Source organism: Enoplosus armatus, chromosome 9 (assembly GCF_043641665.1).
Source record: "Enoplosus armatus isolate fEnoArm2 chromosome 9, fEnoArm2.hap1, whole genome shotgun sequence".
NCBI lineage: Eukaryota > Metazoa > Chordata > Actinopteri > Centrarchiformes > Enoplosidae > Enoplosus > Enoplosus armatus.
In genome coordinates, this window is record NC_092188.1 from 600103 (window position 1) to 616742 (window position 16640).

A 16640-nucleotide genomic window follows, 5' to 3' on the forward strand; every position below is an offset into this window, starting at 1 on the left:
ATCGACACCCTCCCACCTGCTGGCTGCACGTACGTAAAGGGTTGAAGTACCGAAGCTGGCGCTCTCTGCTGTCCCACAATGCATCACTCTGCAGGAGCGGCTCACTGCTGGAAACAAGAGATAAACCGATGCTTTAAAAACAAAAACGTCAAAGAATAAATCTCTAAACATTTCACTCACCTGCAGGTCTGTGGTGGTCTGTGGTGGTCTGTGGTCCTCAGAGGGTTGGGCTCTACACACGCAGCGTTCAAACCCACAGAACTTTATTTATTTTGAGGACATTTGTATAAAATGATGCACAATATTTATGTAATGATATTTATTTCAACATGAAAACACGGCGTTTCCACAGATCCACTTACAGGACTACAAATGTTCTGGAGCTTTCGACCTTCATGCTAAAAGTTTGTTAATATTCGGTCTTATAATAGTGAAGAAGTAAAATCTTCACTTCTTCCATCAGCTGCAGGATCAGTAACATCTTACAGAAAGTTTCAACACCGTTTGAATTTCAGTTCCCAGAATTCCTGGGCAGTGATGTCACTTGTGTCCATTCAGTAAACACTTGTGATTGGTTGTTGGGAGGTCAGAGGTCGACCCGTCTGGATGTCTTTGACCCTAAACATGTCAGTCCGTCTTTGTCCTCTTGGATCCTGACGCTCCCACCAGATCTCGCAGCCTCTTCCTCGTCGTCTTCAGTTTGGTCTCGCTGGTGATCACTTCCTGTTCCTGTGACGTGACCTTTGACCCCTCCAGGTCGTGGACTGCAGACTTCCTGCTGCTTGGTGGCATCAGGACCGAAGGATGAAGCTCTGGACTGAAAGTTTCCATCAACCTGATCTGAAAACTGTCCTGCAGTTTGTTCAAAACGCCGTCGTCCTGGAAACACAAGAGAGAAGTCTGAGTGACAGGCCAGAGAACCAATCACGGAGGCGTGTTCATGTCTCGATTCAGGCTAATAAGTTTTATAATATTTTATTATTTATTTATCATTAACAAGCTTTTTGGGGGAAGAACTCATTGAATGGGTTTTTATTCACAGTTAACATTCGACAGAGACGGAGCTGCAACGTCTCCTGTCGTTTGTCTCCTTCACCCTTTGTGAGATTCATTTGAATACATTCGTGTTCTTTCAGGTTGGCGTTATTAAAAAGCCTAATCATTTCAGAAATGACCTACAGTCAGTGATGTACTGCTGCTGCTGTGGTGATCAGGGCCGATTAATGCTCACATTGATTTCTTTTATTACTTTGGCATCAGTATGATGATTGTTTCATCCAGAATGAATGAAAGAAAACATTCCTGTCTGGTTGTTTCATCGAGTCACACGAACTACATTTACTGTAACAGAGGATTCTATCAGTGTCCTGTGTTTATATATATTATATATCAATATATCGATATCTAATAACTCCTGTGTAAACCTGCGAGGCGTCTTTGAACAGAGTCCAGATGTCAGACAGGAGCTCTGCAGCTGTTTGATAGACAGGAGAGCGACGCAGAGTCAGACGCTCCGACATCAACGTCACATGACCCCAAACAGGAAGCTGAAGAGCAGAAAACACCAGAGACAAGGTTCAGTTAGAGCGCCACCTGCTGGAAAAACTACTGTTACACGGGGGGGAGGAAGTACTCAGGTCCTTTACTGCAGTACAAGTACTAATATCACTCTACAAATACGTTACTGCATGTAAAATGTTCCTGCAGTAACAGTCTGTGAGTATAATCAGTAAAATGTCCTTAAAGTATTAAATCAGTCAGATGTCTCCTGTGACTGTCCCCCTGTGTCTGTCCCCCTGTGACTGTCCTCCTGTGTCTGTCCCCCTGTGACTGTCCTCCTGTGTCTGTCCCCCTGTGACTGTCCTCCTGTGACTGTCCTCCTGTGTCTGTCCTCCTGTGTCTGTCCTCCTGTGACTGTCCCCCTGTGACTGTCCCCCTGTGTCTGTCCTCCTGTGACTGTCCTCCTGTGACTGTCCCCCTGTGTCTGTCCTCCTGTGTCTGTCCCCCTGTGTCTGTCCTCCTGTGTCTGTCCTCCTGTTATAGATTCTGTCATTAGAGGATTATTCCTCCTCATTAATGTGAAGCAGGATGTTACTGTTGGAGTTGAGGTGGAGCTCATTCTGAACTATCAGCTAATGATTATTAGTTCACTGTGGATGAATCAGCTGATTATTTTCTCCATTAATGGATCGATTGTTTGGTCACAATGACTCAGAGCCCAAAGTGACGCCTTCACAAAGCTCCACATTATTAACAACAAAATGGTTTCAAGCCATCAGTTCACTTCCTGTCAGTCCACTGATCCATTAATGGACTGATCGACTCAGCTGGACTTAATAAACTGTTGAATTTCATATTTAACTCTTCACGTGTTTTAATCTGTAAAGTAACTGAAGTGTCAGATGTAGAGAAGTACAAAGTACTGAGATGTGGTGGAGTAGAAGTAGAAGGAGGCATGAAAAGAAAAGACTACAAGTACAAGTACCTCAGAACATCGACTGCAGCCTTCAACCTTCAGGTGCAGCAGCAGACTCTCACACCTCTGCAACACAACAAGTGTCACACAAACCGGGACATCAAAGGGACAAAAAGACACAAACAGTAAAGTTCCTACATCAGCCAGGTCGGCATCCAAATCAAAGAACATGTGAATCAATGCTGGTTTCCATGGATACGCTGTGTGACGTGTATACTACTACTGATTAGCTGTGTGTGTGTGTGTGTGTGTGTGTGTGTGTGGACTCTAACCCTCTGGTCCAGCAGACTGAGACAGGGACTCTGAGGTCTTTGAGGTCTGTCAAAGCTGTAGGGGTCAGAGGGGTCAGACAGGTCCTGACACAGAGAACAGATCCACTCTGACCTGTAAGACAAAGAGGAGGGAAGGAAAGGCCGCAAGATCAGCAGCAGGACAGACGGACAGACATCAATGAAAACACTTCCTGCTGATTTTTCACAATAAAAGTCTTCAAGGAAAGGGAGAGATTGTGGTTTTTGAGTCTTCATATTACTTCTGATCAGAACAAAAGAGAGGGAGCAGGATTGCTGGAGCAGAGAGCATCTCTGAACCAGGATGCAGGAGAGATCCAGGCAGCCAGGTGTAATGTGTCTGATTATTAACCAATCAGGAGCTTAGTATGGGCAGTAATGATTGCACCTTTACGTTTTCTGAACAGAATGAAAACTCAAGGACGTGTTGAGCTCACAGTGAAGATGATGAAGGCCTGAGGATGTTAGAGGAGATCAAACATGATACGGATTATAACAGTCAGGGGGCGCACTCTCATGGGGGGGCAGGATGATGTAGAGCCAGTTCAGCTGCTCCAGGACCAGCTCTACTTATTGAACTCTGTTTTATTCTTCAATAGATCTAGAGTACACCAGACTCTGAGGGTCTAGAGTGGGACCTGAACCCATCTGGCCCCATCTGGCCCTGGTGAGGGTTTCCCCCACACTGAGAACCTAATAGTTGTTATTAAGTTAAAGTTAAAGAAGGAAAACCATGAGGAAACGTTACAGCAACACTGATATAATATCAACTGCAGCTGTTAAACATGAGAGCAGATCTGAACAGGGAGGATTCTTATCTAATGTATTTCTAACACAGAGACATTAAAATGAAAATGTCTCTGTCCTGTGGTTTGTCCTGTTTCTGTCACACCTGTAGTTTTTCTTTGGTTTTCGTAGTTTTGTTATCATTAAAGAAACAAACAGGTCTTGACTCTCACCAGATGTCCGGTCCAACAGGGGGGACGTGACAGTCTCTGTGGTACCCTCGACCGCAGGCTAAACAGATTATTGAGCCGTTTGCTGATCCACAGGCGGAGCAGGAGACCATCTGCAGGGTCGCAGGAGACTCTGGTGATGACAGCGGCTCTGTGATGTCATCTGTGACGTCATCAACGCGGGACTGTATCACAGCAGAGGGGAACATCTGGATGGTTTAAAGTGTTCTGCTCTTTGTATGACATGATTATTGATGATTCCACCAACAAAGCTGGCTGAAAATTATCTGGAGCTGTTGTCATAGCAACAAGTCCTAAAACCCAAAACTTCAAAACCGCAGCTTATTCACAAGAGCTTTTAGGGTGAGATGAAGGTACGATGTGTTCATGTTAAACACCTACAGACGATGAAATAAAGACAGTGGACTTAAAGCTCTGGAGCTGTGGTATCATGACGTGTTCAGACAACAACCACGTCTTCACATGATTCACAGGTGACCTCCTACCTGAGAGTCCTCGCTCATCTCTTCCAGATAAATCTCATCTTTAGTATCACCGGAGACCAGACGAAAACCAGGGAGGGGACGTCCAGGGGGGGGGCGAGACACAGGCAGTCTGAACAGAGACACTCTGGGCTGCCATTGGCTCAGACTATAGTCTGGGTGTCCAATCACAGAGCTCGGTTCTTCGGCGTCTCTGTCTGATTCTTCAGGCGGAGACTGTTTCCCTGCAGGTTCAGTTTCTTCAGACACGGTGGAGGTCGGTTCATTCTCTGCAGGTTCCCGCTGCCTCGCTGCAACCTGCGGCACACTGTGATCACAGGCGGAGTCCGCCACCGCCCTCACCACCGGACTCTGCTGCTGGTGTTCCAGCGAGGAAGAGTGACGCCTCATATCAGAAATTAGACCGTGGAGGGAGGACAGAGGGTCGCTGGTTAGAGCTGTACAGCTCATATCTTTCAGAACTGGTGAGGCAGTGTCATTGGTGGTCCCAGTTTGGGGGAGGGTCTTACAGGAGGGTGCCAGACAGGTGGAGGTGGGAGGAGTGGCTGAGGGGTGAGAGGAGTTGGAAGAGATGAAGGTGGTGGAGGTGGAGCATGACCTGGAAGAGGAGACAGACAACTGACTGGACGAGGACTTTGACGATGTAGAGGGACAGTTGACTGGAACAGGTGAGTCAGTGGCACTAGTGGCACTGGTTTGGGGGAGGGGTCTACAGGAGGGTGCGGGGCAGGTGTGACTCAGTCCGACAGGGATCTGGTCTCCTGCGGGGGCCACAGGAAGTATCTGATGACTGCCACAGTTTTCCTGCTGTTTAGAAGAGGTGTTTCCAGGTAAGCTGTACGACACAGTCTGACTGAGCAGCATGGGAACCCTGACTGACGGGAGGCTGGAGGGCCAGCAGGACAACCGGTACTCAGCGTGGGTCAGCAGGGGGGCGGCGGACTGGTTCTGTTGGGGAGCAGTCGATTGGTTCAAAACCAATGAGGGCTGGACAGGTTTAAGGACCATGCAGGACAGAGACGGACCTGCTGATGAGGGGACACCAAAGCTGACAAGCTGCAGGTTCACTGGCGTAGAAACAGGCTGGACACGATTCCTCGGCAGCAACACCTGTCTTGGGTTCGTTCCCAGGTGAGACAAGGTCTTTACAGTAGAGGACAGACACTCGACAGTTTTAGGGGGGGTAACTGCGGTGGGTGTGGTCACAGGAGCATTGGATTGGTTGACGCTTGGGCAGGAGGTGGAAGGAGGACTCAACTGATTGGACGAGGACTTCCATGAAGTAGAGGGACAGTTGACTAAAACAAGTGAATCAGTGTCATTGGTGGTCCTGGTTTGGGGGAGGGGCTTACAGGAGGGTGCAGAACAGGTGGAGGTGAGAGGGGGGGGCGAGGAAGAGGAGGAGAAGGAGGCAGCTGCGGCAGGAGTGTCTCCGTTCTGATTGGAAGTTTGTGAGACAGAGAAGGGGATCCATGAAACTTCAAGTTCACCTGGAAACAGAAACATGACGTCAGCAGCAGATCTGACCAATAAACACCTCCGCCACCTTTACATGTTCAACAGGTGACGCTCACCTACACCACCTTTACACCACCTTTACATGTTCAACAGGTGACGCTCACCTACACCACCTTTACATGTTCAACAGGTGACGCTCCACCACCTTTACATGTTCAACAGGTGACGCTCACCTACACCACCTTTACATGTTCAACAGGTGACGCTCCACCACCTTTACATGTTCAACAGGTGACGCTCACCTACACCACCTTTACATGTTCAACAGGTGACGCTACACCACCTTTACATGTTCAACAGGTGACGCTCACCTACACCACCTTTACATGTTCAACAGGTGACGCTCACCTACACCACCTTTACATGTTCAACAGGTGACGCTCACCTACACCACCTTTACACCACCTTTACATGTTCAACAGGTGACGCTCACCTACACCACCTTTACATGTTCAACAGGTGACGCTCACCTACACCACCTTTACATGTTCAACAGGTGACGCTACACCACCTTTACATGTTCAACAGGTGACGCTCACCTACACCACCTTTACATGTTCAACAGGTGACGCTCACCCACACCACCTTTACATGTTCAACAGGTGACGCTCACCCACACCACCTTTACATGTTCAACAGGTGACGCTCACCTACACCACCTTTACATGTTCAACAGGTGACGCTCACCTACACCACCTTTACATGTTCAACAGGTGACGCTCACCTCCGCCACCTTTACATGTTCAACAGGTGACGCTCACCCACACCACCTTTACATGTTCAACAGGTGACGCTCCACCACCTTTACATGTTCAACAGGTGACGCTCACCCACACCACCTTTACATGTTCAACAGGTGACGCTCACCTACACCACCTTTACATGTTCAACAGGTGACGCTCACCCACACCACCTTTACATGTTCAACAGGTGACGCTCACCTACACCACCTTTACATGTTCAACAGGTGACGCTACACCACCTTTACATGTTCAACAGGTGACGCTCACCCACACCACCTTTACATGTTCAACAAATGACGCTCCACCACCTTTACATGTTCAACAGGTGACGCTACACCACCTTTACATGTTCAACAGGTGACGCTCCACCACCTTTACATGTTCAACAGGTGAGGCCACACCTCCGCCACCTTTACATGTTCAACAGGTGACGCTACACCACCTTTACATGTTCAACAGGTGACGCTCCACCACCTTTACATGTTCAACAGGTGACGCTCACCTACACCACCTTTACATGTTCAACAGGTGACGCTCACCTACACCACCTTTACATGTTCAACAGGTGACGCTCACCCACACCACCTTTACATGTTCAACAGGTGACGCTACACCACCTTTACATGTTCAACAGGTGAGGCCACACCTCCGCCACCTTTACATGTTCAACAGGTGACGCTCACCTACACCACCTTTACATGTTCAACAGGTGACGCTACACCACCTTTACATGTTCAACAGGTGACGCTCACCCACACCACCTTTACATGTTCAAACTATCTTAGTTGTGACATATAGAACTCATAATTATGTTATAATTTTCTTGTAATTGTGGGAAATGAACACACAACAGATCTGGTCTGAGATCAGATGACCACCAGGCCCATCATAAAACTTGAGTGCATTGTAACACTGTTATACTCAGCTGAAGTCTGAATGAAAGTACTACGACTGACCATATAGAACAGATCTCTACTTACTAAGGATGCTATTATAAGTGTGTAGAAATTTGAGTTTATTGTACTGTATTGCGTCATCATAAGTATTATCCTTCTGTTCAACTATTAGCAGTATTGAAGTTATGTTTTGATAGTTAGTAGTTAGTAATATTAAATAAGTGTAACTACTATGTTATAGCATGTCCTGTATCACGATGGCGTGGCGATAGTGATGTTTGAGTGTATGTGAATGTTGCACATACAACTTAAATTAAATTCATTAGAGAAAACATGAACAGCAATATTAAAGTTTCAGACAAAGGAACAGAGTTTCAGCTCAAAACGCCCTCCTCCATCCCAAACTGTGTTCGTCAGGCTGGTCTTCAACTTCAGCTCCAGTAACATCTTATAATTATCGCAGTAATTTTAGACGTCTTTCTTTAAGTTCTTTAAGCTTAAAGTCCGTGCACAACTTAACCTTTTTCTAATCCTCTCTGCAACGAGTCGACAAATAGACAAACCTCCATCTGCTACTGTGATAAGAGCTGATGTCGAATCAAAGAAACCCCCTTTAGAGAAGTTGGTGGCCTGGCGTCACGCGAGCATCCCCTTTTTGTTCTGATAATTATATCACATACTTCTCACTTCACGATCGCCCACTGATTAAGGTTTATCATTCAAGAGCTTGTATTCATCCGTTTATTCTCTTCATCATGTACTCTTTATTAACCCTTCACTTATTCAGTTATTAGACATTTAGTTATGAATAAATGTCCTCATTTAGCAGCAAGAAGTTGTCTGTGTGTTTTTCAATGTAAAGAATTTAGGTTTATTTATTTTCTTCAATCTGAAGGGGGGCGCCCCGTTTTCAAACAAGAGCAAATATTGAATTTTAAAGTAGATGTTACAACATTTCTAAATAAACATGGACACAAACTGAACAAACCAATAATATATCTCTTACCAAAGTTCAAAATGGCCTCCAGAGACTTCCTGTCAGTGACGACCTTCAGCTGGGACATGGTCTGAGGAGGAGATGAGTCCTGATCAGCAGAGTCCTTCAGCTGAGACTTAATCTGCAGACAGAAAACACACGACAGGTCAAACCGGTTCTGAGCCTGTTCTGTTCACATGTGTCTGTGGAGCAGTTTGGGGTCAGTCAGGCGGGCTGAGGGGGACTTGGGGGGGGGGGGGGTCTGCAGTAGAGTGAATAGTAGTTTTCAGGGTCGACAGCTCAGTCTGGAGGATCTTCCCCTCCCGTTAAGTCTGTCCTCTTTCTGTTTGTACTTTTTATTTATTTAGAAATGAAATAAAAGTTTGTTTGTTGTTTAACGTCTTTTGAATGATAAAACTGACCTGATATAAGGACAAGTCTCGGACTGCAGCTGAATCTGAACATTCACACTTCACAGGCACAAAAGTGGACTGTGTGCAGCAGATATCCCATAATTCACTGCAATATGGATGTGATGATGTCATACTAACACTAATAAAAACAATGTAAAACCAAAAAGACAAGGTTTGAAAGTTGACTTTTGATCTTGACAACAATAATATTGTCAATTCATGGTCAACCTACTAGTTTTGTCAAAGCTTTCAACCACATCTCATGGTCTTCATCAGAGTATGGTGTGTGTTGTCATGGAGTATCCTGTTTAAATATAAAGTGAGGCTTGATATTAAACACACTGACGTGCTGGAAGAACTCTCCTGGAGGCCCCCCATGACGCCCTTCAGCTGGACAACAAACAGAACCACCTGAAGACTGAGTCTGGTCTACCTGAGCCGTGTAGGCCAGCAGAGCCGCCAGGTCGTTGGTGTTTTTGGCTTTTTCAGCTGTTTCAGTCACTGACTGTTGATTCTGCTGCAGCTGCTTCAGCTTCATCATCCTCCTCTGAATCAGCCCAGACTCCAACTCACACACCTTCTGCTCAGAAACAAACAGATTCATCATCATCATCATCATCCTCTGACGATATTACTGGATCGACTACAGTCTGAAACAGGAAGAGACAGGACTCGAGGCCGTGCTGAGGAGCGAACCAACGTCACTCTGCATTCTCACATGTGATACCATCAACCAATGACACAACACCCCCAACAAAGATCTTTCTGAGTCTCAACAGAAGAAAATAAAATATAAATAAAGTTTAACATTCAGAGTCCCAAATGATCCAGTTTCTGTCAGTTACCTTGACCTGTTTCAAAATGTCTTCCATCCTCTTCTTCATATGATGAACTACGACGTTGTACGACTGATGCAGCTCAGACCTCAGGCGAGACTCGGACTGAACAACGTCCTGCAGCCTGAAACACAACCACACACACTCAAGAAGGTTTTCATACTTAGCAGACCAGGGAGATAATCCATCACACAACATTTATTTCAACTCAATATTGCAACTCCATCCGATGAGGAAGACCAAAAGATGTGGTCTTCAGATTGAGTCATTATCCATTAAAGCAGTCTGGCAGCGTTAACGAAGGAGTAACGAGACAAACTGAACCTCGAAGTTCAGCCTGAAAAACAACAGCTGCAAGAGGAGCAGCAGTAATCATCAACCTTCATTTATTAATCATCATATTCATCATTTCCCGGTGGTTTGATCAGGAGACACAACCGGGTCAGACTGTACCTGGTCTCCATGTCCAGCAGACTCTGCCTCGCTGTGCCTCTGTGTGCTCTGATTGGCTGGACCCAGACCTCCAGCTGCTTCTTCAGGCTGCCCACTGCTTCACTAACAAACTGATACCTGAGAGGAGGAGGAGGAGGAGGAAGGTCAGCATCAAATAAAGTATAAAGTATTTTTACAGCTGCTGATTATTAGTGTTTCTGCTCTGATCACCGTTAGTCTGAGCTGTAACACTCGTCTTCACGACGAAGGAAACATCAGACACATCAGAGCCTGCACACCTGTGGTTCATGTGAGCCGTGAGCTGGCAGTCTCTACAGGTGAGCTGGTTACAGGTGAAACAGAAGAGTTTGAGCGGCTCAGACGGGTGGAGTCTGCAGAACTTGGTGGGGGGAGTGGGGACGCCTCCTGAAGTCAGACAACAAGAGATCAGATCAAACTTTATTGATCCGCAGCACAGAGACACAGAGGAAACCGACTACACAAGTATTTAAAATGAGATGATTGATTTGTGCTGTGGTAGTACAGTATCAGTATACCAGTATACAGCATAGATTATATAATACGCAGTACAAATACACAGTATTACATAGTAATACACAAAGTACAAAGTACAATAGTAAACACAACAGTTAGTGTCCAGCCCACACAGACTTACAAAACACAGAAACATTACAAAGTCCTGCCAATAAATAAAGTTCAAGTTTTTAATAATCAGCCATGTTTTATTAAAACGTGTTGATGCTATAATGAACAACACGACATGAAATGAATGAATTTATTTCTGTATCCAACATCAACACATTCAAGATGACAAAGAGGACGTTCAGACTGAACAGCTGATCAGAGATAATAAAAAGGATTTATTATGAATAATATTAATAACAGGTAGTTATCTGACCTGCTGGCGGCTGGTTGAGTATCCTGTGTGATCTGGTTAACGTCACTCTGCGATGAGCCGACACACAGACGTCACACAGAGCTTCATCACAGTCCAGACACCAACATCTGGCCGAGGAGGCGTCACAGCTGCTGCACTGAGGACACATTTACACAGTTTGTTGTAAAAAAGACATCCGAGTCTGGACCTCTTCTTCAACACGGAAACCACAGACGGATGGAGAGCTACTGGAGTCTCAACGGGTTCCAAGGATTCACTGGAGATGATCACAGTTCAGTTCTTCAACAAGAGATAAATCCCAGCTGGCTCCGGAGCCACGCTGAAGACACGCTGAAGACACGCTGAAGACACAAGAGATAAACCCGAGCTGGCTCCGGAGCCACGCTGAAGACACGCTGAAGACACGCTGAAGACACGCTGAAGACACGCTGAAGACACAAGAGATAAACCCGAGCTGGCTCCGGAGCCACGCTGAAGACACGCTGAAGACACGCTGAAGACACAAGAGATAAACCCGAGCTGGCTCCGGAGCCACGCTGAAGACACGCTGAAGACACAAGAGATAAACCCGAGCTGGCTCCGGAGCCAAGCTGAAGACACGCTGAAGACACAAGAGATAAACCCGAGCTGGCTCCGGAGCCACGCTGAAGACACGCTGAAGACACGCTGAAGACACAAGAGATAAACCCGAGCTGGCTCCGGAGCCAAGCTGAAGACACGCTGAAGACACAAGAGATAAACCCGAGCTGGCTCCGGAGCCAAGCTGAAGACACGCTGAAGACACAAGAGATAAACCCGAGCTGGCTCCGGATCCACGCTGAAGACACGCTGAAGACACAAGAGATAAACCCGAGCTGGCTCCGGAGCCACGCTGAAGACACGCTGAAGACACGCTGAAGACACAAGAGATAAACCCGAGCTGGCTCCGGAGCCACGCTGAAGACACGCTGAAGACACGCTGAAGACACAAGAGATAAACCCGAGCTGGCTCCGGAGCCACGCTGAAGACACGCTGAAGACACAAGAGATAAACCCGAGCTGGCTCCGGAGCCACGCTGAAGACACGCTGAAGACACGCTGAAGACACAAGAGATAAACTCGAGCTGGCTCCGGAGCCACGCTGAAGACACGCTGAAGACACGCTGAAGACACGCTGAAGACACAAGAGATAAACCCGAGCTGGCTCCGGAGCCACGCTGAAGACACGCTGAAGACACAAGAGATAAACCCGAGCTGGCTCCGGAGCCACGCTGAAGACACGCTGAAGACACGCTGAAGACACAAGAGATAAACCCGAGCTGGCTTCGGAGCCACGCTGAAGACACTCTGAAGACACTCTGAAGACACTCTGAAGACACAAGAGATAAACCCGAGCTGGCTCCGGAGCCACGCTGAAGACATGCTGAAGACACGCTGAAGACACAAGAGATAAACCCGAGCTGGCTCCAGAGCCACGCTGAAGACACTCTGAAGACACAAGAGATAAATCCGAGCTGGCTCCGGAGCCACGCTGAAGACACGCTGAAGACACGCTGAAGACACGCTGAAGACACAAGAGATAAACCCGAGCTGGCTCCGGAGCCACGCTGAAGACACGCTGAAGACACAAGAGATAAACCCGAGCTGGCTCCAGAGCCACGCTGAAGACACGCTGAAGACACGCTGAAGACGAAACACAACGCATGAGATTCTTCTCAGATCAGATCAGTCTGTGAAAAGACATTTCATTCATGCCAATTTCATTCAGTGTGAAACTCTGAGAGTCGCCACCTGACTAACTTTAAAAAGGCAGCACAGTTGTGATTCTATCTAATAAACAGAAGAAGAGTCCCTAAAGTCCCTCGCAGCTTTAAATCTGAGCGAAGCCATAATGAACATTAACAGCTGATGACTAAGAAGAGATGAAGCCAGCAGTGTTACCGTGTGCTTCTGAAACGAGCTCACGCGTAAACTCACAGTGCATGAATGATCAGTAAATATGTGTATGTAAAGGTTTTCAGATGTGACCCAGCCCAGGGACCCTGGAGACCCTCTGGAGGTCCCTGGACCAGAGTTTGTGTTACCTGCTGAATGAAACCGTTTCCTGGATTTGCCGTCGTCTCCATGCTGAGGACAGAAGTCATGTCCTGGAAGAGACACACAAGATTTCATTCAAACACCAACTAACATTTTAATAAAACACGAGCGAAGTCAGATTCTAACATGAAAACATTCCTGCAACCTGTGAATCAGCAGAGAGATCTCCATCAGAGGGACCTCTGAAGATCTACGAACCACGAAAAACACATAATCTATCAGCTGCTGTTCCCACCGACACCCAGCTGAAGCCAACTGAAGCTCAGAGGGAGTAAACTTTCAGCCAACATGACGTGAGTCCAACTGAGGAGTGTTGGAGATCCAGGTCTGGGCCAGAGTTTTAGTCTGGACCTCTTCACCAACACCAATAGCTCTTGGAGTCTCAAACAGGTTCAAAGGATTCACTGGAGACAGAGATAAAACCCGAGCCAGTCCCAGAATCTGACTGGGGAAAGGTGTCATGCACAAGTTCTTATGTAGTCCAACAGTCCCTGCCTTCTGGTGGTTTTCTCCACCCTTTTTCTAAAAATAATTCATCCTTGCAAAATATTGTAGCTTGGGTAAATATTGGTGTAATTTCTCCCAAATTTGGGTCCAGACCCCCTGCCCAGCCAAGTCCAGCCAGGTCTCTGACTCCAATATGTTGGGGATCTTCCACACTTGGGCAATGCCTGGGCATGCCCCTTCACACACTTGATTTTGGGAATCTTCTGGACTGTAAAAACTGTATGATTTTCAGGTGACATGCTAAAACAAACACAATCTCTTTATTCATGCCAACTTAACACTAGATATGGATATAGCTGATATGCTGAGGACATTTTACTATTTTATACTACAGAGCACTTTTTAACTTCAACACAACCATCATCACTTTGTAATTAATGGCGTCAGAACCTCCATATTTGGGAAGGTCCAGCCCCCTGCTGGGCAAAAACTTTATGACTTTCAAGTGACATGGTGTAACAAACATAACGTCTTTATTCATGCAAACCGAACACTAGATATGGATATAACTGATGTGCTGAGTACACTGATTATCATTTACTAGATTTATAATACAGAGCACCTTTCACTGAAAGTTTACTCCAACATTAATCCTCAGGGAAGCTGCACAGAGAGAAGGGTTAGCATTTCTTTAAAATCACATTAACGATTAATCGATTGACAAAATAACGAAATATGTTTCTGTTGACTGATCAATAGTTTCAGCTCTTCGCAGCTGTAGAGCCTGAATATTACGAACCGCAGCTGCAGCGTCTCTGTGGCCGTTTAACGGCGTCAGCAGCGCTGTCAACGGTGACATTTGGATCAACTTGTTTTTGTTTGTCCCTCAAATGTTTCCAGCGGTGAGACGACGCCATTTTCTGCCTTGAAATACGCATTTTTGTGTATAAATCACGTCAGTTTGGAGGTGAGTGGAGACACTTGGTGGTTTCCAAAGTTAGATCAAACTTCGTCCTCGTAGCTAACACTTACCTTTTGATTCACCGTTACATCCGCGTCATCCTCTCACGAGACTCGCCACCCCCCCCCCACCGACCCTCCCCACCGACCCTCCCCAAAAAAGTTGAAAACACGAAAACAAACGTACAAAATCTCCGTTAAAGTTCCATAATTCCAGTTGTCCGGTTTTAATGGCGGTTCCTCCAGTCTTCTTCTTCGTCTTCTTCTTCTTCTTCTTCTTCTGGCCAGACTACACGCTAAAATGGCGTCTTACTGCCCTCTACTGTTTGTTGTTGGAGGTGAAACCCTCACAAGGGCCACCAAGTGTTCAGGTCCCCCCGCCACACTGTTTGTAATAAACAGTCTAGACCCCCAGCGTCCAGGTCTGGGACAGAGTATGAGTCTGGACCTCTTTACCAACACAAAGTAATGGTGTCATATTGTCCCGCTCTGAGACTGTCCAGCCTCAGGTGTTTTGTGGATTTCCAGCCTGTTTTCCTGATTATTTCTTTCTTTTTAAAAACGTTCAGGTTATGTTTAGGTGATGTGATGAATACATATATTCAAAGTACAGAACACCTTTAATGGAAGTTTTACTACAACACTGGTGTACTGTGGAAGAGTTCAATGAGTGGAGCTGGTCCTGGAGCTGGTCTCTGTCTCTGTGTCTCACTGTCTCTGTCTCTCACTGTCTCTGTCTCTCTCTGTGTCTCACTGTCTCTGTCTCTCACTGTCTCTGTCTCTGTGTCTCACAGTCTCTGTGTCTCACTGTCTCTGTCTGTCTCTGTCTGTCTCTCTCTCACTGTCTCTGTGTCTCACTGTCTCTGTCTCTCTCTGTGTCTCACTGTCTCTGTCTCTCACTGTCTCTCACTGTCTCTGTCTCACTGTCTCTGTCTCTCTCTGTCTCTCACTGTCTCTGTGTCTCACTCTCTCTGTCTCTCACTGTCCTCTCTGTCTCTCTGTCTGACACTGTCAGTGGTGTCTTTATCCCCACGTTCTCTGAGACGCATGAAAGTCTGTCCCTTCTGAACTCTGGTGGGATTTCTCCTGATTTTCCAGAACAGCGTTCCTCAGCGATCTCACTGCACCGATGCAAAGTCTCTGTTTTGCATGCTACTTCTTTCATTAAAGTGACATTTGGCTGCTGCTCCAGAAACAAAAGCCAGCAGAGGAGGGAGGGGCTGAGGAGCTTGGTCTGAGATATCAGACTGTGGCAGGGTCCAGCAGGGTCCGGCAGGGTCCAGCGGGGTCCAGCGGGGTCCGACAGGGGCCTGCGGGGGGGAGTTCCCCTCACAGCTTCGTCATTTAGTTATTTAAACGAGTGAAATGTCAATGACCTCGCATTCATGGGAACGTGGCGTCGGCTGTGTTACCGGAGCTCTAACATTCGGTCTTCTTCTTCTCTGGTGTCGACCTTCCTCACCTCTCACCTCCTCTTCATACGTTACCATCGATCCGCTCTCAGAGTCTGAACTTGAGTTAAATGTTCTGCATGTTTTCTGTGTGACAGAAGTAAAGAGAACCACAAAGTATACAGACTCATACTGTACTTATGTAGATGAGGTACTTGTGCTTCTTTCTACTTCTACTCCACTACATCTCAGAGGGAAATAATGTACTTTTTACTGCACTGCATTTATCAGGTACCTGTAGTTACTTTTTAAAAACCTCTAATGAGCAACACATTGTTTTACAGTACATTCAAATGAATGAGCTGATCTCCACTGCAGCCAGCTACAATATGAAAATACACCTTTCATATTAATGCATCAGTAATAATAATCTGATATATAATGTAACAAAGACAGAGCCCATTTGGCTGCAGAGTGAATACTTTTACTTTTATACTTTAAGTACATTTTACTCGATAAATGATGTGAATACTTCCTCCACTACTAGTTTTAGAGCACATCCAGTGGAGCAACACCTGCCGTCTGTGGGGGGAACATCATCAGCCAGAGACAGAAACACAGACTGACCTGCAGACACCATTCAGGGTGAAGAAGCTTCACGTCTAAAACAATGCAAACAAAGACACGAGGTCGACGTGACGTGACGCTTCCTAACAGACAGCGTTTACTCTCTGCTGCGCTGCGAGACACCTGAGTCACGTGGCTTTGTGGTTTGACACTGTGACCTCATTTACCTGTAATCTCTCAG

At 46.5% G+C, this 16640-nt stretch overlaps 1 protein-coding gene across 1 annotated transcript; it reads right to left on the reverse strand.

The window, feature by feature from the left end:
• Positions 1 to 304: 304 nt before the first annotated feature.
• On the reverse strand, positions 305 to 14572 carry trim33l (tripartite motif containing 33, like). Its single transcript, XM_070911726.1, has 14 exons — positions 14514 to 14572; positions 13022 to 13084; positions 10959 to 11094; positions 10339 to 10465; positions 10061 to 10177; positions 9617 to 9731; positions 9205 to 9351; positions 8389 to 8500; positions 4229 to 5715; positions 3726 to 3907; positions 2749 to 2860; positions 2486 to 2542; positions 1425 to 1547; positions 305 to 879 (listed from the first exon to the last, which is right to left on the reverse strand). Exons 2-14 carry the CDS (start codon positions 13079 to 13081, stop codon positions 628 to 630), a joined length of 3027 nt encoding a protein of 1008 aa, XP_070767827.1. The 5' UTR covers positions 13082 to 13084; positions 14514 to 14572; the 3' UTR covers positions 305 to 627.
• Positions 14573 to 16640: the final 2068 nt, after the last annotated feature.

Bases quoted from the DNA above. Each gene is read 5' to 3' on its own strand.
- trim33l (XM_070911726.1), bottom strand. From the start codon at position 13,081: ATGACTTCTGTCCTCAGCATGGAGACGACGGCAAATCCAGGAAACGGT. The intron at 10,178-10,338 runs GTGTGCAGGCTC...TCCTCCTCTCAG, and splicing joins ACGGCTCACATGAACCACAG to GTATCAGTTTGTTAGTGAAG. The intron at 1,548-2,485 runs GTACTTGTACTT...TCTGCTCTTCAG, and splicing joins GCTGCAGTCGATGTTCTGAG to CTTCCTGTTTGGGGTCATGT.